Source organism: Ranitomeya imitator, chromosome 6 (assembly GCF_032444005.1).
Source record: "Ranitomeya imitator isolate aRanImi1 chromosome 6, aRanImi1.pri, whole genome shotgun sequence".
In the NCBI taxonomy this organism is placed as follows: Eukaryota; Metazoa; Chordata; class Amphibia; order Anura; family Dendrobatidae; genus Ranitomeya; species Ranitomeya imitator.
In genome coordinates this window covers 123178363-123197845 of record NC_091287.1, presented here as the reverse complement: position 1 = coordinate 123197845, position 19483 = coordinate 123178363, and the positions used below count along the sequence as shown (strand labels likewise).

Below are 19483 nucleotides of genomic sequence, written 5' to 3'. Positions count from 1 at the left end.
ACCGCACCTGCGTTTTCTGCCAAGAGCTGCGGTTTTTAGTGCAGAAAAATCCGCAGGGAAATCTGCAACGTGTGAACATGGCCTAACCCTGCCCACACAACAGCTTTCCGTATAAATTGTCTATTGACAGTGAGCTGCTTATCAGAGGAGGGGACTTGGTCGGACCAGGACTCACGTGCAATGTGGTCCAGACAGTGATAATCTCTTGATGATAAAACATTCATTGTATGGAAACAGGAGCACACAGCCTGATAAGTGACACATCGCTGAAATATGTGTTTTAATCCCTACATCATGCTATCCTGAGGTTGCGTAGCAAAAACCTGCTGACAGATACCCTTTAAGGCATGCATTATAATACCGGTCACATTAAAATTTACAAAGGTCTGCTTCATATTTGGAACATGCAGTATGAAGATGAGGGTTAGTCACAGCTTCACTGTGTTATTAAGAAATTGATAGAATTTGTAATTCTGCAACAGCTGCTGTGCCTGAGCCTGCCAAATAATGAATTGTAGGAAAATCAAAGCTACAGAACAAAATAAAATATAAAAAAGGTACATGATGGCTGCAGAACACTAGGAAACATTTTATGCCCAAGTCTTTTTGTCAGTGCGAAAAGGAGACCTACGTGGTTGACACAAAAAGGGTGTTACAAGTGTGGGGGAAAGAAGTGCACCCCGTATAGGCACATGGAGAGAACAAATGAATTTTGTAATGGTATGACCAACAAGAAATATTTGATTAAAGCATTTGTCAATTGTAAGACCACACATGTTATTTATATGGGGACGTGTGTGGTGTGCAATAAGTACTATATAGGGTGCACTGTGAGACCCCTTGAGAAAAGAATTGGGAAGCATATTACGGCTGCCCAAGCCTGACAGTACTGTTAATGGGACTTTCCAAACATTTTCGGGAGAATCATAATGGAGATGTAAGTTCCCTTAGGGTTAGCGGCATAGAGAGAGTGGGGGCTGGGAGCGTACCTTGAGGTGTCGCGAGGCTTACACGATATTAGAGTTGGGAGCTAGATTCCCTATAGGGCTAAATTATCGCAGCGACATTAACTATTTTTAATAATAGCAGATGGCGGTTTAAGTTTACATGTGAATTAGTGTTTTGTTTTTTTTCACCATGAAAACCGCATATGTTTTCCCGCGGTTTCAAATGGTTAAAAGTTTTGCATTGCAAACATTTAGATAATATAAATTAATATTGAGACTAGCCGAGAACTAAGTTGCAAAATAATTTTATCCCCTTTTTGCTTTATATTATTTTATACTTTTACCATTTAGAAAAAATACATAAAGTTTCTGCACTGGGAAAGTAGAAATGTCTTTTACAAACTTATTTTGTGTGGACAAAGAGGCGACAATCTATGGAGACGTCATGATTTCTGGTAGGCTGTCTCACATTTGAATTTGTAATGAATGTAAATGAATCATGTGAAATAGCAGGCGTACATGGTTTCACTTAATGGAATAGGTTTATAAGGATGTTTTATATGTATTGTTCATATGTCTATGATTAAGAACTTTGTCCGAAACGCGTCAGGTGTTTAGGGGCTGCGTCCCCGCATGATTTTTTATTCTTCACATGAAAATAAAATATTGACGATTTTTATGAAGACGCATGGTGCTGGAACTTTTTTCAATTTTTTTTGTATTGCTAATGAGTGGTATCCAGCCACTTGTTCCTGGAACCTGTGTTCATCCGGATTCCGGGGAGGCACCACTGATACCCTTCCCTGCTCCTATTATGGTGTTGGCCTGCACGCAATGTCAAAGCACTCTATGTTAAGATATGTATACAATTCTATGTACAGTGTAACCATACCAGAAGATGCACAGTGGCTTTAGGACTGGAGTAGATAGGATTGTTGTATGACTTTCTTGAGGTGTTGGGTACATAAGCCCTCGCGGGCAGGGTCCTCTCTCCTCCTGTACCAGTTGTGACTTGTATTGTTCAAGATTATTGTACTTGTTTTATTATGTATACCCCTCCTCACATGTAAAGCGCCATGGAATAAATGGCGCTATAATAATAAATAATAATAATAATAATAACATAAGTATTTGTTTGCACATAATGGTGAATCTGCTAATCAGATGTACTAAATACTTCATCCAATGACTATGAAATTCTGGCTGACATACCATATCAAGATAATGTGAAGAATTACTTAAATGAGAATCTCTACTCTCCAGTTAATTTCAATGTCTTAATTTATCAGGTTCAGGATCGACTAGACAGATACTGCTGCGGATTTAACCCTGAGCCAACAGAGTCCTGTGTGGAGGAGCTGCTGCATGACAAATGTCGCAACCAGAATGACCTAGTTTTAGTACATATCTTGGTAGGTGTTCACATTATGTAAGACTATAGCTGCTCCGATGATCTCTATCAATACACTGCATTTGTTATGGCGTGTCTGACACTTATCCTATGACCTTTGGCACTAGGCAGTACTACAGTTAGAAACTACATCAAAAAGACGTCCCATATAGAAACAAGGGCACTTCCAATCATAATATACACCAAAACTTCCATATTAAATAATCTTAAATGGAAACATGAAGAGATCCCACAAATGATGCAAATAAAATACAACTTTTATTAAGCCACATTAAAAACAATATTAAAAAAGCAAAAACACCGTATAGTGGAAACCGAACAGACGCCCCCGGAAGAAGCAGGTGGCGAAACGTACGTCGGGGTGAGTGGACGCCGAACGGGTGTATAGATGAGATGCGGTAAGCACTATTTTACTTCTAATTGTTAGGCTGGCTTACATGACTTTACTATATCTAGAGTGTAGCTTTGTGGGCACACATTAGGCTTAGGAATTTTCCTTGCTACCCCCTCCATGGCTGAGTAAATTTGTATTGATACTTTGTTATGTATTAGGACATGGGCGGTATTGATTGAAATCCTGGCATTTCATTCATGTTGGAATACTATAGATACTCTGTGCCAGAGTTTATGTCATGAGATATGATTGCTGCTAGCTTATAATACCGGTTCATATCTTTTCACCGGTTTTTCCTGTTCGGTTTCCACTATACGGTGTTTTTGCTTTATTAACCCCTTCCCGACCTTTGACGCCACGTAGGCATCATGAAAGTCGGTGCCATTCCGACCCATGACGCCTATGCGGCGTCATGGAAAGATCGCGTCCCTGCAGATCGGGTGAAAGGGTTAACTCCCATTTCACCCGATCTGCAGGGACAGGGGGAGTGGTAGTTTAGCCCAGGGGGGGTGGCTTCACCCCCTCGTGGCTACGATCGCTCTGATTGGCTGTTGAAAGTGAAACTGCCAATCAGAGCGATTTGTAATATTTCACCCATTATAACGGGTGAAATATTACAATCCAGCCATGGCCGATGCTGAAATATCATCGGCCATGGCTGGAAATACTAGTGTGCCCCCACCCCACCCCTCCGATCGCCCCCCCCAGCCCTCCGATCTGGCCGGTACACTGCTCCGGCTCCCCTCCGTCCAGTGCTCCGCTCCCCCCCGTGCTCTTGTCCGCTCCCCCCGTGCTTCAATCACCCCCCCGTGCTCCAATCACCCCCCCTGCACTCCGATCCACCCCCCCCGGTGCTCCGTTCCACCCCCCCCGTGCTCCATTCCAGCGCCCCCGTGCTCCGTTCCACGCCCCCCGTGCTCCGTTCCACCCCTCCCGCACTCCGATTCCCCCCCCGTGCTCCGATCCCCCCCCCGTGGTCCCCCCCCACCCCATCATACTTACCGATCCAGCCGGGGTCCCGTCCGTCTTCTCCCTGGGCGCCGCCATCTTCCAAAATGGCGGGCGCATGCGCAGTGCGCCCGCCGAATCTGCCGGCCGGCAGATTCGTTCCAAAGTGCATTTTGATCACTGAGATATAATCTATCTCAGTGATCAAAATAAAAAAAATAATAAATGACCCCCCCCCCCTTTGTCACCCCCATAGGTAGGGACAATAAAAAAATAAAGAAATTTTTTTTTTCCACTAATGTTAGAATAGGGTTAGGGTTAGGGTTAGGGGTAGGGTTAGGGGTAGGGTTAGGGGTAGGGTTAGGGTTAGGGGTAGGGTTAGGGCTAGGGTTAGGGTTAGGGCTAGGGGTAGGGGTAGGGGTAGGGTTAGGGTTAGGGCTAGGGTTAGGGTTTCGGTATGTGCACACGTATTCTGGTCCTCTGCGGATTTTTCCGCTGCGGATTTGATAAATCCGCAGTGCTAAACCGCTGCGGATTTATGGCGGATTTACCGCGGTTTTTCTGCGCATTTCACTGCGGTTTTACAACTGCGATTTTCTATTTGAGCAGTTGTAAAACCGCTGCGGAATCCGCACAAAGAAGTGACATGCTGCGGAATGTAAACCGCTGCGTTTCCGTGCAGTTTTTCCGCAGCATGGGCACAGCGATTTTTGTTTCCCGTAGGTTTACATTGAACTGGAAACTCATGGGAAACTGCTGCGGATCCGCAGCGTTTTCCGCAGCGTGTGCACATACCTTTAGAATTAGGCTATGTGCACACGGTGCGGATTTGGCTGCGGATTCGCAGCAGTGTTCCATCAGGTTTACAGTACCATGTAAACATATGGAAACCAAATCCGCTGTGCCCATGGTGCAGAAAATACCACGCGGAAACGCTGCATTGTATTTTCCGCAGCATGTCAATTCTTTGTGCGGATTCCGCAGCGTTTTACACCTGTTCCTCAATAGGAATCCGCAGGTGAAATCCGCACAAAAAACACTGGAAATCCGCGGAAAATCCGCAGGTAAAACGCAGTGCCTTTTACCCGCGGATTTTTCAAAAATGGTGCGAAAATATCTCACACGAATCCGCAACGTGGGCACATAGCCTTAGGGTTAGGGTTGGAATTAGGGTTGTGGTTATGGTTAGGGGTGTGTTGGGGTTAGGGTTGTGGTTAGGGGTGTGTTGCGGTTAGGGTTGTGTTTAGGGTTATGGCTACAGTTGGGATTAGGGTTAGGGGTGTGTTGGGGTTAGTGTTGGAGGTAGAATTGAGGGGTTACCACTGTTTAGGCACATCAGGGGTCTCCAAACGCAACATGGCGCCACCATTGATTCCAGCCAATCTCGTATTCAAAAAGTCAAATGGTGCTCCCTCACTTCCGAGCCCTGACGTGTGCCCAAACAGTGGTTTACCCCCACATATGGGGTACCAGCATACTCAGGACAAACTGCGCAACAATTACTGGGGTCCAATTTCTCCTGTTACCCTTGTGAATCAAAAAAAATGCTTGCTAAAACATAATTTTTGAGGAAAGAAAAATGATTTTTTATTTTCACGGCTCTGCGTTGTAAACGTCTGTGAAGCACTTGGGGGTTAAAAGTGCTCACCACATATCTAGATAAGTTCCTTGGGGGGTCTAATTTCTAAAATGGGGTCACTTGTGGGGGTTTCTACTGTTTAGGCACACCAGGGGCTCTGCAAACGCAACGTGACACCCGCAGACCATTCCATCAAAGTCTGCATTTCAAAAGTCACTACTTCCCTTCTGAGCCCCGACGTGTGCCCAAACAGTGGTTTACCCCCACTCATGGGGTATCGGCGTACTCAGGAGAAACTGGACAACAACTTTTGGGGTCCAATTTCTCCTGTAACCCTTGGGAAAATAAAAAATTCTGGGCTAAATAATTATTTTTGAGGAAAGAAAACGTATTTATTATTTTCACGGCTCTGCATTATAAACTTCTATGAAGCACTTGGGGGTTCAAAGTGCTCACCACACATCTAGATAAGTTCCTTTCGGGGTCTAGTTTCCAAAATGGGGTCACTTGTGGGGGGTTTCTACTGTTTAGGCACATCAGGGGCTCTGCAAACGCAACGTGATGCCCGCAGAGCATTCCATCAAAGTCTGCATTTCAAAACGTCACTACTTCAATTCCAAGCCCCGGCATGTGCCCAAACAGTAGTTTACCCCCACATATGGGGTATCACCATACTCAGGAGAAACTGGACAACAAATATTGGGGTCAAATTTCTCCTGTTACCCTTGGGAAAATTAAAAAATTCTGGGCTAAATAATTATTTTTGAGGAAAGAAAACGTATTTATTATTTTCACGGCTCTGCATTATAAACTTCTATGAAGCGCTTGGGGGTTCAAAGTGCTCACCACACGTCTAGATAAGTTCCTTTCGGGGTCTAGTTTCCAAAATGCGGTCACTTGTGGGGGGTTTCTACTGGTAAGCCACATCAGGGGCTCTGCAAACGCAACGTGACGCCCACAGAGCATTCCATCAAAGTCTGCATTTCAAAACGTCACTACTTCACTTCCGAGCCTCGGCATGTGCCCAAACAGTGGTTTACCCCCACATATGGGGTATCAGCGTACTCAGGAGAAACTGGACAACAACTTTTGGGGTCCAGTTTCTTCTGTAACCCTTGGGAAAATAAAAAATTCTGGGCTAAATAATTATTTTTGAGGAAAGAAAACGTATTTATTATTTTCATGGCTCTGCATTATAAACTTCTATGAAGCACTTGGGGGTTCAAAGTGCTCACCACACATCTAGATAAGTTCCTTTGGGGGTCTAGTTTCCAAAATGGGGTCACTTGTGGGGGGTTTCTACTGTTAAGCCACATCAGGGGCTCTGCAAACGCAACGTGACGCCCACAGAGCATTCCATCAAAGTCTGCATTTCAAAACGTCACTACTTCACTTCCGAGCCCCGGCATGTGCCCAAACAGTGATTTACCCCCACATATGGGGTATCAGCGTACTCAGGAGAAACTGGACAACAACTTTTGGGGTCAAATTTCTCCTGTTACCCTTGGGAAAATAAAAAATTGCAGGCTAAAAGATCATTTTTGAGAAAATAATTTTTTTTTTTTTTTCATGGCTCTGCGTTATAAACTTCTGTGAAGCACTTGGGGGTTCAAAGTCCTCACCACACATCTAGATTAGTTCCTTTGGGGGTCTAGTTTCCAAAATGGTGTCATTTCTGGGGGATCTCCAATGTTTAGGCACACAGGGGCTCTCCAAACGTGACATGGTGTCCGCTAATGATTGGAGCTAATTTTCCATTTAAAAAGCCAAATGGCGTGCCATCCCTTCCGAGCCCTGCCGTGCGCCCAAACAGTGGTTTACCCCCACATATTGGGTATCTGCGTACTCAGGACAAACAGGACAACAATATTTGGGGTCCAATTTCTCCTATTATCCTTGGCAAAATAGGAAATTCCAGGCTAAAAAATCATTTTTGAGGAAAGAAAAATTATTTTTTATTTTCATGGCTCTGCGTTATAAACTTCTGTGAAGCACCTGGGGGTTTAAAGTGCTCAATATGCATCTAGATAAGTTCCTTGGGGGGTCTAGTTTCCAAAATGGGGTCACTTGTGGGGGAGCTCCAATGTTTAGGCACACAGGGGCTCTCCAAACGCGACATGGTGTCCGCTAACAATTGGAGCTAATTTTCCATTCAAAAAGTCAAATGGCGCGCCTTCCCTTCCGAGCCCTGCCGAGTGCCCAAACAGTGGTTTACCCCCACATATGAGGTATCGACGTACTCGGGAGAAATTGCCCAACAAATTTTATGATCCATTTTACCCTACTGCCCATGTGAAAATGAAAAAATTGAGGCGAAAAGAATTTTTTTGTGAAAAAAAAGTACTTTTTCATTTTTACAGATCAATTTGTGAAGCACCTGAGGGTTTAAAGTGCTCACTAGGCATCTAAATAAGTTCCTTGGGGGGTCTAGTTTCCAAAATGGGGTCACTTGTGGGGGAGCGCCAATGTTTAGGCACACAGGAGCTCTCCAAACGCGACATGGTGTCCGCTAACGATGGAAATAATTTTTCATTCAAAAAGTCAAATGGCGCTCCTTCCCTTCCGAGCCTTACCATGTGCCCAAACAGTGGTTTACCCCCACATGTGAGGTATTGGTGTACTCAGGAGAAATTGCCCAACACATTTTAGGATCCATTTTATCCTGTTGCCCATGTGAAAATGAAAAAATTGAGGCTAAAATAATTTTTTTGTGAAAAAAAGTACTTTTTCATTTTTACGGATTAATTTGTGAAGCACCTGGGGGTTCAAAGTGCTCACTATGCATCTAGATAAGTTCCTTGGGGCGTCTAGTTTCCAAAATGGGGTCACTTGTGGGGGAGCTCCAATTTTTAGGCACACGGGGGCTCTCCAAACGTGACATGGTGTCCGCTAAAGAGTGGAGCCAATTTTTGATTCAAAAAGTCAAATGGCGCTCCTTCCCTTCCAAGCCCTGCCGTGCGCCCAAACAGTGGTTTACCCCCACATATGAGGTATCAGCGTACTCAGGACAAATTGGACAACAACTTTCGTGGTTCAGTTTCTCCTTTTACCATTGGGAAAATAAAAAAATTGTTGCTAAAAGATAATTTTTGTGACTAAAAAGTTAAATGTTCATTTTTTCCTTCCATGTTGCTTCTGCTGCTGTGAAGCACCTGAAGGGTTAATAAACTTCTTGAATGTGGTTTTGAGTACCTTGAGGGGTGCAGTTTTTAGAATGGTGTCACTTTTGGGTATTTTCAGCCATATAGACCCCTCAAACTGACTTCAAATGTGAGGTGGTCCCTAAAAAAAATGGTTTTGTAAATTTCGTTGTAAAAATGACAAATCGCTGGTCAAATTTTAACCCTTATAACTTCCTAACAAAAAAAAATTTTGTTTCCAAAATTGTGCTGATGTAAAGTAAACATGTGGGAAATGTTATTTATTAACTATCTTGTGTCACATATCTCTCTGGTTTAACAGAATAAAAATTCAAAATGTGAAAATTGCGAAATTTTCAAAATTTTCGCCAAATTTCCGTTTTTATCACAAATAAACGCAGAATTTATTGACCTAAATTTACCACTAACATGAAGCCCAATATGTCACGAAAAAACAATCTCAGAACCGCTAGGATCCGTTGAAGCGTTCCTGAGTTATTACCTCATAAAGGGACACTGGTCAGAATTGCAAAAAACGGCAAGGTCTTTAAGGTCAAAATAGGCTGGGTCATGAAGGGGTTAATATTGTTTTTAATGTGGCTTTATAAAAGTTGTATTTTATTTGCATCATTTGTGGGATCTCTTCATGTTTCCATTTAAGATTATTTAATATGGAAGTTTTGGTGTATAGTACTACAGTTAGGTCCATATATATTTGGACAGAGACAACATTTTTCTAATTTTGGTTATAGACATTACCACAATGAATTTTAAACAAAACAGTTCAGATGCAGTTGAAGTTCAGATTTTCAGCTTTCATTTGAGGGTATCCACATTAAAATTGGATGAAGGGTTTAGGAGTTTCAGCTCCTTAACATGTGCCACCCTGGTTTTAAAGGGACCAAAAGTAATTGGACAGATTAAATAATTTTAAATAAAATGTTCATTTCTAGTACTTGGTTGAAAACCCTTTCCTGGGAATGACTGCCTGAAGTCTTGAACTCATGGACATCACCAGACGCTGTGTTTCCTCCTTTTTGATGCTCTGCCAGGCCTTCACTGCCGTGGTTTTCAGTTGCTGTTTGTTTGTGGGCCTTTCTTGTCTGAAGTTTAGTCTTTAACAAGTGAAATGCATGCTCAATTGGGTTGAGATTAGTTGGCTAACTTGGCCATTCAGGAATATTCCACTTCTTTGCTTTAATAAACTCCTGGGTTGCTTTGGCTTTATGTTTTGGGTCATTGTCCATCTGTAGTATGAAACGACGACCAATCAGTTTGGCTGCATTTGGCTGGATCTGCGCACACAGTATGGCTCTGAATACCTCAGAATTCATTCGGCTGCTTCTGTCCTGTGTCACATCATCAATAAACACTAGTGACCCAGTGCCACTGGCAGCCATGCATGCCCAAGCCATCACACTGCCTCCGCCGTGTTTTACAGATGATGTGGTATGCTTTGGATCATGAGCTGTACCACGCCTTCGCCATACTTTTCTCTTTCCATCATTCTGATAGAGGTTGATCTTGGTTTCATCTGTCCAAAGGATGTTCTTCCAGAACTGTGCTGGCTTTTTTAGATTTTTTTTAAGAAAGTCCAGTCTAGCCTTTTTATTCTTGATGCTTATGAGTGGCTTGCACCGTGCAGTGAACCCTCTGTATTTACTTTCATGCAGTCTTCTCTTTATGGTAGATATGGATATTGATACGCCTACCTCCTGGAGAATGTTGTTCACTTGGTTGGCCATTGTGTAGGGGTTTCTCTTCACCATGGAGATTATTCTGCGATCATCCACCACTGTTGTCTTCCGTGGGTGCCCAGGTCTTTTTGCATTGATGAGTTCACCAGTGCTTTCTTTCTTTCTCAGGATGTACCAAACTGTAGATTTTGCCACTCCTAATATTGTAGCAATTTCTTGGATGGGTTTTTTATGTTTTCGCAGCTTAAGGATGGCATGTGTCACCTGCATGGAGAGCTCCTTTGACCGCATGTTTACTTCACAGCAAAACCTTTCAAATGCAAGCACCACACCTCAAATTAACTCCAGGCCTTTTATCTGCTTAATTAAGAATGACATAACGAAGGGATTGCCCACACCTGTCCATGAAATAGCCTTGGAGTCAATTGTCCAATTACTTTTGGTCCCTTTAAAAACAGGGTGACACATGTTAAGGAGCTGAAACTCCTAAACCCTTCATCCAATTTTAATGTGGATACCCTCAAATGAAAGCTGAAAGTCTGAACTTCAACTGCATCTGAATTGTTTTGTTTAAAATTCATTGTGGTAATGTCTATAACCAAAATTAGAAAAATGTTGTCTCTGTCCAAATATATATGGACCTAACTGTATGTTTGCACTGACAGTGGCATTGGGAGATGTAAGCATAGTCCTCTGTTACATTAGTCTTGCTGGGATAGGGATACAGCCTAAACAGGGTGTTGCAGAATAGTGATCAGCTAAAGTTTGGGGTCCGTACCAGACACCTAGTGTAGTGTCCGCTGACATCAAGCCCACGGTTAGTAATGGAGAGGCATCTCTCAGACATCCCCATTCCTAACCCAGAAATAAAAAAAAAAGAAAACACTGAAACAAAATCTTTATTTGAAAAAGAAAAAAAAACAGGAAAAATTATTTATCTGAAAAAAAAAACTCCCAACAATTTCCCACTTTCCCCCATTTATTAAAAAAAGTTTAATAACCAGGAAAAGCTGTGCAAACAGCTGGAGGCTGATATTAATAGGATGGGAAGCTCCATGGATATTGGCCCCTTCTCAGAATAATAACACCAGCTCACAGCTGTCTGCTTTCCCTTGGCTGGTTAACAAAAATAGGGGGCCCAAACATTGTTTTGTTTTCATTTATTTCTAAGTATTTTTCATGTATTTATTAATAATAATTAAATACATTAATTAAAAAAAAAAAAACCTGCAAAAGCAGACAGCTGACCTTGGACGGGATAGTACGTCCAAGGTCAGATCCCCGGCTTTGATGCAGGGCTCCGCGGTGAGCCCGCACCAAAGCCGGGACATGTCAGCTGTTTTGAACAGCTGACATGTGCCCGTAATAGGCGCGATCTGCCCGCACCTATTAACTAGTTAAATGCCGCTGTCAAACGCAGACAGCGGCATTTAACTACCGCTTCCGGCCGGGCGGCCGGAAATGACATCATCGCCGACCCCAGATCATGCGTTTCCATTGTAACCATAGAGGTCCTTTACACCTCTATGGTTACTGATCGCCGGTGGCTGTGAGCGCCACCCTGTGGTCGGCGCTCACAGCACACCTCCATTTCTTTCAGATCGCTGCTATGTAGCAGAGGCGATCGTGTTGTGCCAGCTTCTAGCCTCCCATGGAGGCTATTGAAGCATGGCAAAAGTAAAAAAAAAAAGTTGAAAAAAATGTTAAAAAAATAAAAAAAATATAAAAGTTTAAATCACCCCCCTTTCACCCCAATCAAAATAAATCAATAAAAAAATATCAAATCTACACATATTTGGTATCGCCGCGCTCAGAATCGCCCGATCAATTAAAAAAAAGCATTAACCTGATCGCTAAACAGCGTAGCGGGAAAAAAATTCGAAACACCAGAATTACATTTTTTTGGTCGCCGCGACATTGCATTAAAATGCAATAACGGGCGATCAAAAGAACGTATCTGCATCGAAATGCTATAATTAAAAACGTCATCTCGGCACGCAAAAAATAAGCCCTCAACCGACCCCAGATCACGAAAAATGGAGACGCTACGAGTATCGGAAAATGGCGCAATTTTTTTTTTGTTTTTAGCAAAGTTTGGAATTTTTTTTCACCACTTAGATAAAAAATAACCTAGTCATGTTAGGTGTCTACGAACTCATACTGACCTGGAGAATCATAATGTCAGGCCGGTTTTAGCATTTAGTGAACCTAGCAAAAAAGCCAAACAAAAAACAAGTGTGGGACTGCACTTTTTTTGCAATTTCACCGCACTTGGAATTTTTTTCCCGTTTTCTAGTACACGACATGCTAAAACCAATGATGTCATTCAAAAGTACAACTCGTCCCGCAAAAAATAAGCTTTCACATGGCCAAATTGACGGAAAAATAAAAAAGTTATGGCTCTGGGAAGGAGGGGAGTGAAAAACGAACACGGAAAAATGAAAAATCCCATGGTCATGAAGGGGTTAATAAGCTGGAAATACCCATGGTTGTTGGGCCATGCCCAATCTAAAATTATAAGCCTGCAGCCATCCCAGAAGTGGTGCATCATATTTGATGCACCAGTTCTGGCGCTTAGCCTCAGCTCATCCCGTTTGCCCTGGTGCGGTGGCAATTGGGTAATTGTTTTGGGAGTTAGAAATGGAGAGGTGTCAGTCAGATACCCCCATTACTAACCCAGTAGTAAAAATAAACACATGCACAGAAAAAAAAACTTTATTTGACTAAAGACCCTGCGATCACTAATTTATTAATAAAATGATCCCATGAAGTAATCCAAGTTTATATTCTTGGTCTCCATCCCCTATGAATAGCAGTAAAGCTACTGTTATGCACAGGCATCGGCTGATGAATACACTCAAAATTACGCGACACTGATGACAGTAGTAGTTATTAGCTAGCGCCTGACCGGTGGTAACTATGTTACTGCCGGTCATAGTCAGTGGTTCACACGCTGTCCTCTGTGTGACAGCGTGGGAACCTGCAGTGGTCCGCGATACCCAACAGCTGTTACCAGCAGTGACTTCAGTATGGATATCGCCGGTCAGAACCGATGTTTCCCACGTTGTCACAGTTCAGGCCCTCCCATTCACTTGAATGGGGTTCAGGTTCAGGATTAGATTTAAGTACCAAATGTGCCAAACTCATAAAGGTCAGCTGAACCCAGCGCACCCAAACATCCACTGGTCCACCTGTCCCTACTGAAGGGTGTTGGTTACCTGTTGAAATCATCTCCCTGCTGTGAGTTCTGAGAAGAGTCACTTTCTATTTAAATCACCAGCAGCTACATACAGCTGCCAAATTTTAGTTCTACTTACCCTGGTTCATTTTTGCTACTTTGATCCTGCGCAGGGTTCCTGTCTTTGACTTGTGTTTTGACTATCTCTTGATCTTGTGCCTGACCTTGACCTCTTGATTCCGATCCAGCGTTCTATCATCTGCCAGCCTGCTTCACTGGCTAGCAGCCACTCCATGGACTCAACCCTGTGTGCCATGCATAAGTTCAGATCCTTGTATAGGGGTTACTGGGTGAAGGTCAGGGTTTCCTCTGGACCTTCTAGGTAGAAAGGCTTATGCAGAGTCTGTCTCTGGAAGCCCTTTTAAGAGCTGCCAGCCTTCCACTGATAGTGCTTCATTACAGGTGCTGTGTGAAGTACCCTCTGCTGGCATCTCCCATGCATATGATTTATTATAATAAAATGTAAAAAAACACACAAAAATATTTCATTGACAGTGGCATGTAAAAGTTTGGTCAAAATTACTGTTATTGTGAGAAGTTAAATTAAAGATGCAATTCTCTCTAAAAGGCCTAAATGTAAAAGGTGACAATATTTTTTGCCTTAAATACAAAGGAAATGTGTCATCTATAACTTTAGGCCTTTTAGAGATCATTTCATCTTTAACGTGCTTAACTGCTCACAATAACAGTCATTTTGACCAGGGGTGCACAAACTTTTACTCGCCACGGTATGTAGCCAAATATCAGTGCTGTACGTTGGCCAAGTAATCCTTCCATACAGTGGTCGCACAGTAAAAGCTATATACTGCCATCACTACCATACACTGTTGCTCTATAAGCGGCACTTCTAGTGTTCATATAAAACCAACAAACCAACATTCCATGACAAATTAAGGCTCTGTGCACTAGTCCACTAACATTGCTCTACAGTATCTAGCAAGTACTGCTATATAGATTATATTAAACTTTTTTCACAACATTTGACATCCACATTCTCAGGTTTCCATTGGATGATCACTGTTGACTTTAACCGGTTTAGCTTCCTGGTGGTCACATGCCTCCGGTGTTTGGGATGCTCCTTTAAACACAAGCGGCCACACACCCCTATGGTTGGTGTGCCGGAGACTTTGTCATGCAGAATTCTGAAATATATCTAAATATGTTATTTCATTAACACTCATATCTTACTTTGGCTTTCTTTTTAGGTGCGTCATAGTAACCCTTCTCATTTAGTTTACATTGACAATGCTGGGAGGCCCAATCATCCTGATGACAATCTGAACTTTAGGCTTTTACAAGGAATTGATGGGTAAGATACCAGTTATTTTTCTTGTTGTATGCATTTTGTCTTTTTATATCTTTTGAGATACATTTTTTTCAGTCCTGTATTTTACAAGCAACTCCTGTCAGCATGGTGTAGCTCAGCAGGGAAAAACAGGGTTAAATCCCAGCTCTGCAGGTTCTTGATTAGATACACCTGTAGGTTTTTGCTAAAAAGTAGGAAGTAGCTTTATAGAGTGGCATTCTCATGAGAGTGTCAGTCTCCTTAATGAAGCAGAGTTGAGTGTGCTACTTGTGAGTGGCCGGTCAAAATGTGAGCTGTAGTTGAGAAATACATGCCGGGGTCTCTATCTGAATGGAGACTGATCTAGGAGTCTTGTTTATGAGAGGTGCAGAGAACCATGTAATAGCTGCAGCCCGTTCAGTGTGAACTATGCCCGGACTTGAACACTTCTGTTTGGCGCTGAAGCTCAGACTGAATGGGATACCGAGACTGGTGGGATTATACATCTTCTGTGTATGAAGTCTGGATTATGCCGAGGCAGCGGATTTCCTGTACTGGGGAAAGTGTGATGTCATTTATTGTGATAGATAGATCAGGTAGAGAAGATATGCGAGATGGAGAAAAGTGTATTAGTTCAGATTGGTCCACATTGAGCTTGAGGAAACGAGAGGAGAAGGGGGATATGGCTGATAGACACTCTGGGATTCTGGACAGTAGAGAGGTGACATCTGGGCCAGAGAGGTAGATCTGAGTTTCATCAGCATGTAGATGGTACTGGAAGCCATAGGACTTTGAGTTATCCCAGGCCCAGGGTATAGATGGAGAAGAGTAAGGGTCCTAAGACAGAACCTTGAGGGGCACCAACAAAGAGGGCAAGATGAGAAGGTAGTGTGGGAGTAGGAAACGCTAAATGTGCAGTTGGTAAGGTAAGGGGAGATCCAGGATAGGGCAAGGTCTTTGACGCCAAAGGAAGTGAGGATCTGTAGTAGGAGGCAGTGGTCAACTGTGTTGAAAGCAGGGGACAGGTCTAGAAGGAGGAGTATAGAGAATTGTCTGTTAGCTTCGGCTGTAAATAAGTCGTTAGTAATTTTGGTCAAGGCAGTTTCAGTGGAATGATGGGGACAGAAGCCAGATTGTAGGTTGTCAAAGATTGAGTTAGATGCAAAGTGAGAGGAAAGTTCCGCGTGGATGTGCTGCTCAAGGAGTTTGAAAGGAAATGAGAGCAAATATATGGGGTGATAGCTGGCCATAGCACTCGGGTCAAGGGATGGCTTTTTGAGGATAGATGTGATTGTGGCATGTTTGAAAGCAGAGAAGGTACCAAAAGTTAGTGATAGGCTGAAGATATGGGTTAGGGATAGGATAAGTGTGGTGGTGAGGTTAGGGAGGAGGTGGGATGGGGTCAGGTGCACAAGTGGTAAGGTGTGATTTGGAGAAGAGATGAGTAAGTACCCCTTCAGTGAGTTTGGAGAGGGAAGTTATGGGGTTAGGGCATTGGTCTGGTCTACAAAGGGGTTGTGGTTGTCGAACAATAAAGACTTGCCTTGTTTGGTCTATTTTATTTTTGAAGTGCATGGCAAAGTCCTCGGCAGAGATTAGGGAAGTCGGGATGGGGGGGGGGTCTAGTGGTCAGCAGAGGTTGGAGTTAAAATTGTTGAATAATATACTTATTATTTATGAATCCGTGCTGGTTGTAAGTTACTATATTATCTACAATGTATTTCTCAAAAATATGCCCTCAAACACTTTGCACACTACTGATGTCAGGCTTACCGGATGGTAGTTACCTGGATCCACCTTCTTATCTTTCGGTACACAGCCAAACTCAGCTGTACTGCACTTCCCCCAACATAGACTCATTCAGGAGGTCAGTCCAGAAGATCAGGCTGTATCATTACATCTCACATCCTGAGAAATCTGCTCGTGCTACTGTGGAGACGAGTTCTTCTTTCTTTTGAGTGTTGCTGCTTGCTTATGATTGGTTAGCATCATACAGGGAGAAAAAGTACACACCCAATGAACACTCTGATAACACCTACTGGGACTTAAAAAAACCAAACTCATTACGTGCTAATATGAAAAATTTGGTGAACGATCTTCTTCAACTTTAGTTTATTTTTGAATCTGGGCTTAGAAAACAAAAGGATTTTCATCTTTTTTTACAGTGTCCACCAGTGCAGTATAAATGACATAATACATAATTTCTGATCATTATGATTACTGCACTATCAATTTTTATTTTCTGATTTTGCACAATAAAAACACATTTGTTTCTGTTATTGATTTTAAACACGAATAACCTTTTTATTATTATATCTGTATAGGGCTTTATTTTCACGGGGCATGTTTACCATTTTGAGTCTTGAATGATTTTGTTATTATGTTACCTTCTATTTTGTATGGGAGGTGTCATGAATGAAAACAGCAATTTTGGCATTTTTAACGGTCCAGTCATTATGGATGGGGCAATATCAATTAATTTTTCTTTTTTTTTTTCATTGTAAGGGAAAACCTTAATAGTAAAGGTACCTTCACACATAACGATATTGTTAACGATATCGTTGCTATTTGTGACGTAGCAACGATATCGTTAATGAAATCGTTATGTGTAACAGCGACCAACGATCAGGCCCCTGCTGGGAGATCGTTGGTCGCTGAATAAAGTCCAGAACTTTATTTCGTCGCTGGACTCCTGCTGACATCGCTGGATCGGCGTGTGTGACACCGATCCAGCGATGTCTTCACTGGTAACCAGGGTAAACATCGGGTAACTAAGCGCAGGGCCGCGCTTAGTAACCCGATGTTTACCCTGGATACCAGCGTAAAAGTAAAAAAAAACAAACACTAGATACTTACCTAACGCTGTCTGTCCTCCAGCGCTGTGCTCTGCACTCCTCCTGTACTGGCTGTGAGCCGGAAAGCAGAGCGGTGACGTCACCGCTCTGCTTTCCGGCTCACAGCCAGTACAGGAGGAGTGCAGAGAAGCAGAGCGCAGCGCTGGAGGACAGACAGCGGTAGGTAAGTATCTAGTGTTTGTTTTTTTTTACTTTTAGCATGGTAACCAGGGTAAACATCGGGTTACTAAGCGCGGCCCTGCGCTTAGTTACCCGATGTTTACCCTGGTTACCGGCATCGTTGGTCGCTGGAGAGCGGTCTGTGTGACAGCTCTCCAGCGACCAAACAGCGACGCTGCAGCGATCCGGATCGTTGTCGGTATCGCTGCAGCGTCGCTTAATGTGAAGGGGCCTTAAGCCACAGGGTGTGAAGAGTGCAAAATAAGATACAAGATGCATATCCATTTGCATTGTCTTGCCATTGACTTTTATTATTCAAAAACATGATCTTCAACATGACAGAAAAGGGAACCTGCACCATTTTTGTGGTCAGATCCACAAACATATGCATTCTTTACTTGCCGTGATCTATGAGGTGCTGTGGTATTAATCTCTTTACCATTCAGTAGTAAGCAGTACAATATGGAAGTACATAGCTATGGCTCATCCGCACAGCCGAGTCATGTCCATGGAGCCTTTCTGGTATTGCATGGAGACTGTGCAGCTCTCTAATATGGCGCCATGAACATCATGTGGTCTGTCAAACACTATGTGCACTCTCAAGTACTTCATTACAATTTTTTGCCACAAGACTAAAATGCCATTATTACACCCTTTTTTAGGTTCCCTGAATCAGCAGTGCAGGTGCTAAGGTCGGGATGTTTACAGACCATGCTATTAAGGTCATTGGAAATGGACCATATTTTCTGGAACAGCCACGGAGGCTTTCAGGGAGTAAAGAAATTAGTTGAAACCATTGAGCATAGAGGACACATACTATTGAAGTACATGGAAAAACACTCTATACCACTTACCTCTCATTTATAACTATCTTCTGAACACCAAGAACTGGAAAATGTGAAATCATCATGAGAACCAACATCAAATAAAAATATGGGCTGCCAGAAATAGAAGAGAATGAAGAGAAGAAATAAACTACAAATTCTTTGCAACAAAGTCAAGCGACATTGTCTCCGATTATGTGATGGATATCATATACACTGCTTTATCTTCTGCTGAAAAAGAGGCCAGTGTCATTGTAAATTTACAAAATTTGTTTTGAACCAAAATGCATACGCCAAGCTCCCACCATGATTATCTTGGTGCATTGTTTGTTGATGCAGTTTTTCTACACCAATTAGCTAAATTAGGTTACTTGTGTTTTTTCATCGCATTTGAGTACGTTCTATTACACCATGTTTTTTTTCTGGTACAGTTTTTGTGTCTTTTTGGTTTGTCATGTTTTAAATAAACTATTTTGTTTTGGAGAATTTGTGTTTATTAAGTTACCACGTTTTGAGAAAACTTTGTTGATAGATTCATGTGAGGACAAAATGCATTTTCATTATGTATCCGATGCAGAAATGCACTAAACACGCTCCTGTAAAATAATCTGATATTACATGGACAGCAATCAGATCAACGTTATTCAATAGGGCTGTTCAGATCACCGTATTTTTTTTTTCATGGACCAAATGGCTGCTTGAAAAAAAGGAAAGTCTGATCCTAAACAGATTAACCGTATAACATCCAATTTGCTATTGCCATGATTAACATAAGACATTGTATTTGGTCTTGTAACTGAACAAGGCCCAAAGTGTATAGATAATAAACTTCCCAAAAAAGGACAAAATTGTATGGATAATATGTGCACTATATATATTTAGGGCCAGAAATATTTGGACAGTGACACAAGTTTTGTTATTTTAGCTGTTTACAAAAACATGTTCAGAAATACAATTATATATATAATATGGGCTGAAAGTGCACACTCCCAGCTGCAATATGATA

At 42.4% G+C, this 19483-nt stretch overlaps 1 protein-coding gene across 1 annotated transcript in view; it reads left to right on the top strand.

Annotated features, from left to right (window-relative positions):
- GASK1A (golgi associated kinase 1A) overlaps positions 1–18963 on the top strand; it is a 90351-nt gene extending 71388 nt beyond the window's left edge. Inside the window, exons 3-5 of the mRNA XM_069730046.1 lie at positions 2237–2359; positions 14560–14663; positions 18316–18963. Of these exons, the coding sequence (XP_069586147.1) occupies positions 2237–2359; positions 14560–14663; positions 18316–18520 (432 nt within the window). The 3' untranslated portion in view covers positions 18521–18963. The remainder of the gene's footprint in view (positions 1–2236; positions 2360–14559; positions 14664–18315) is intronic.
- The last annotated feature ends 520 nt before the right edge of the window (positions 18964–19483 follow it).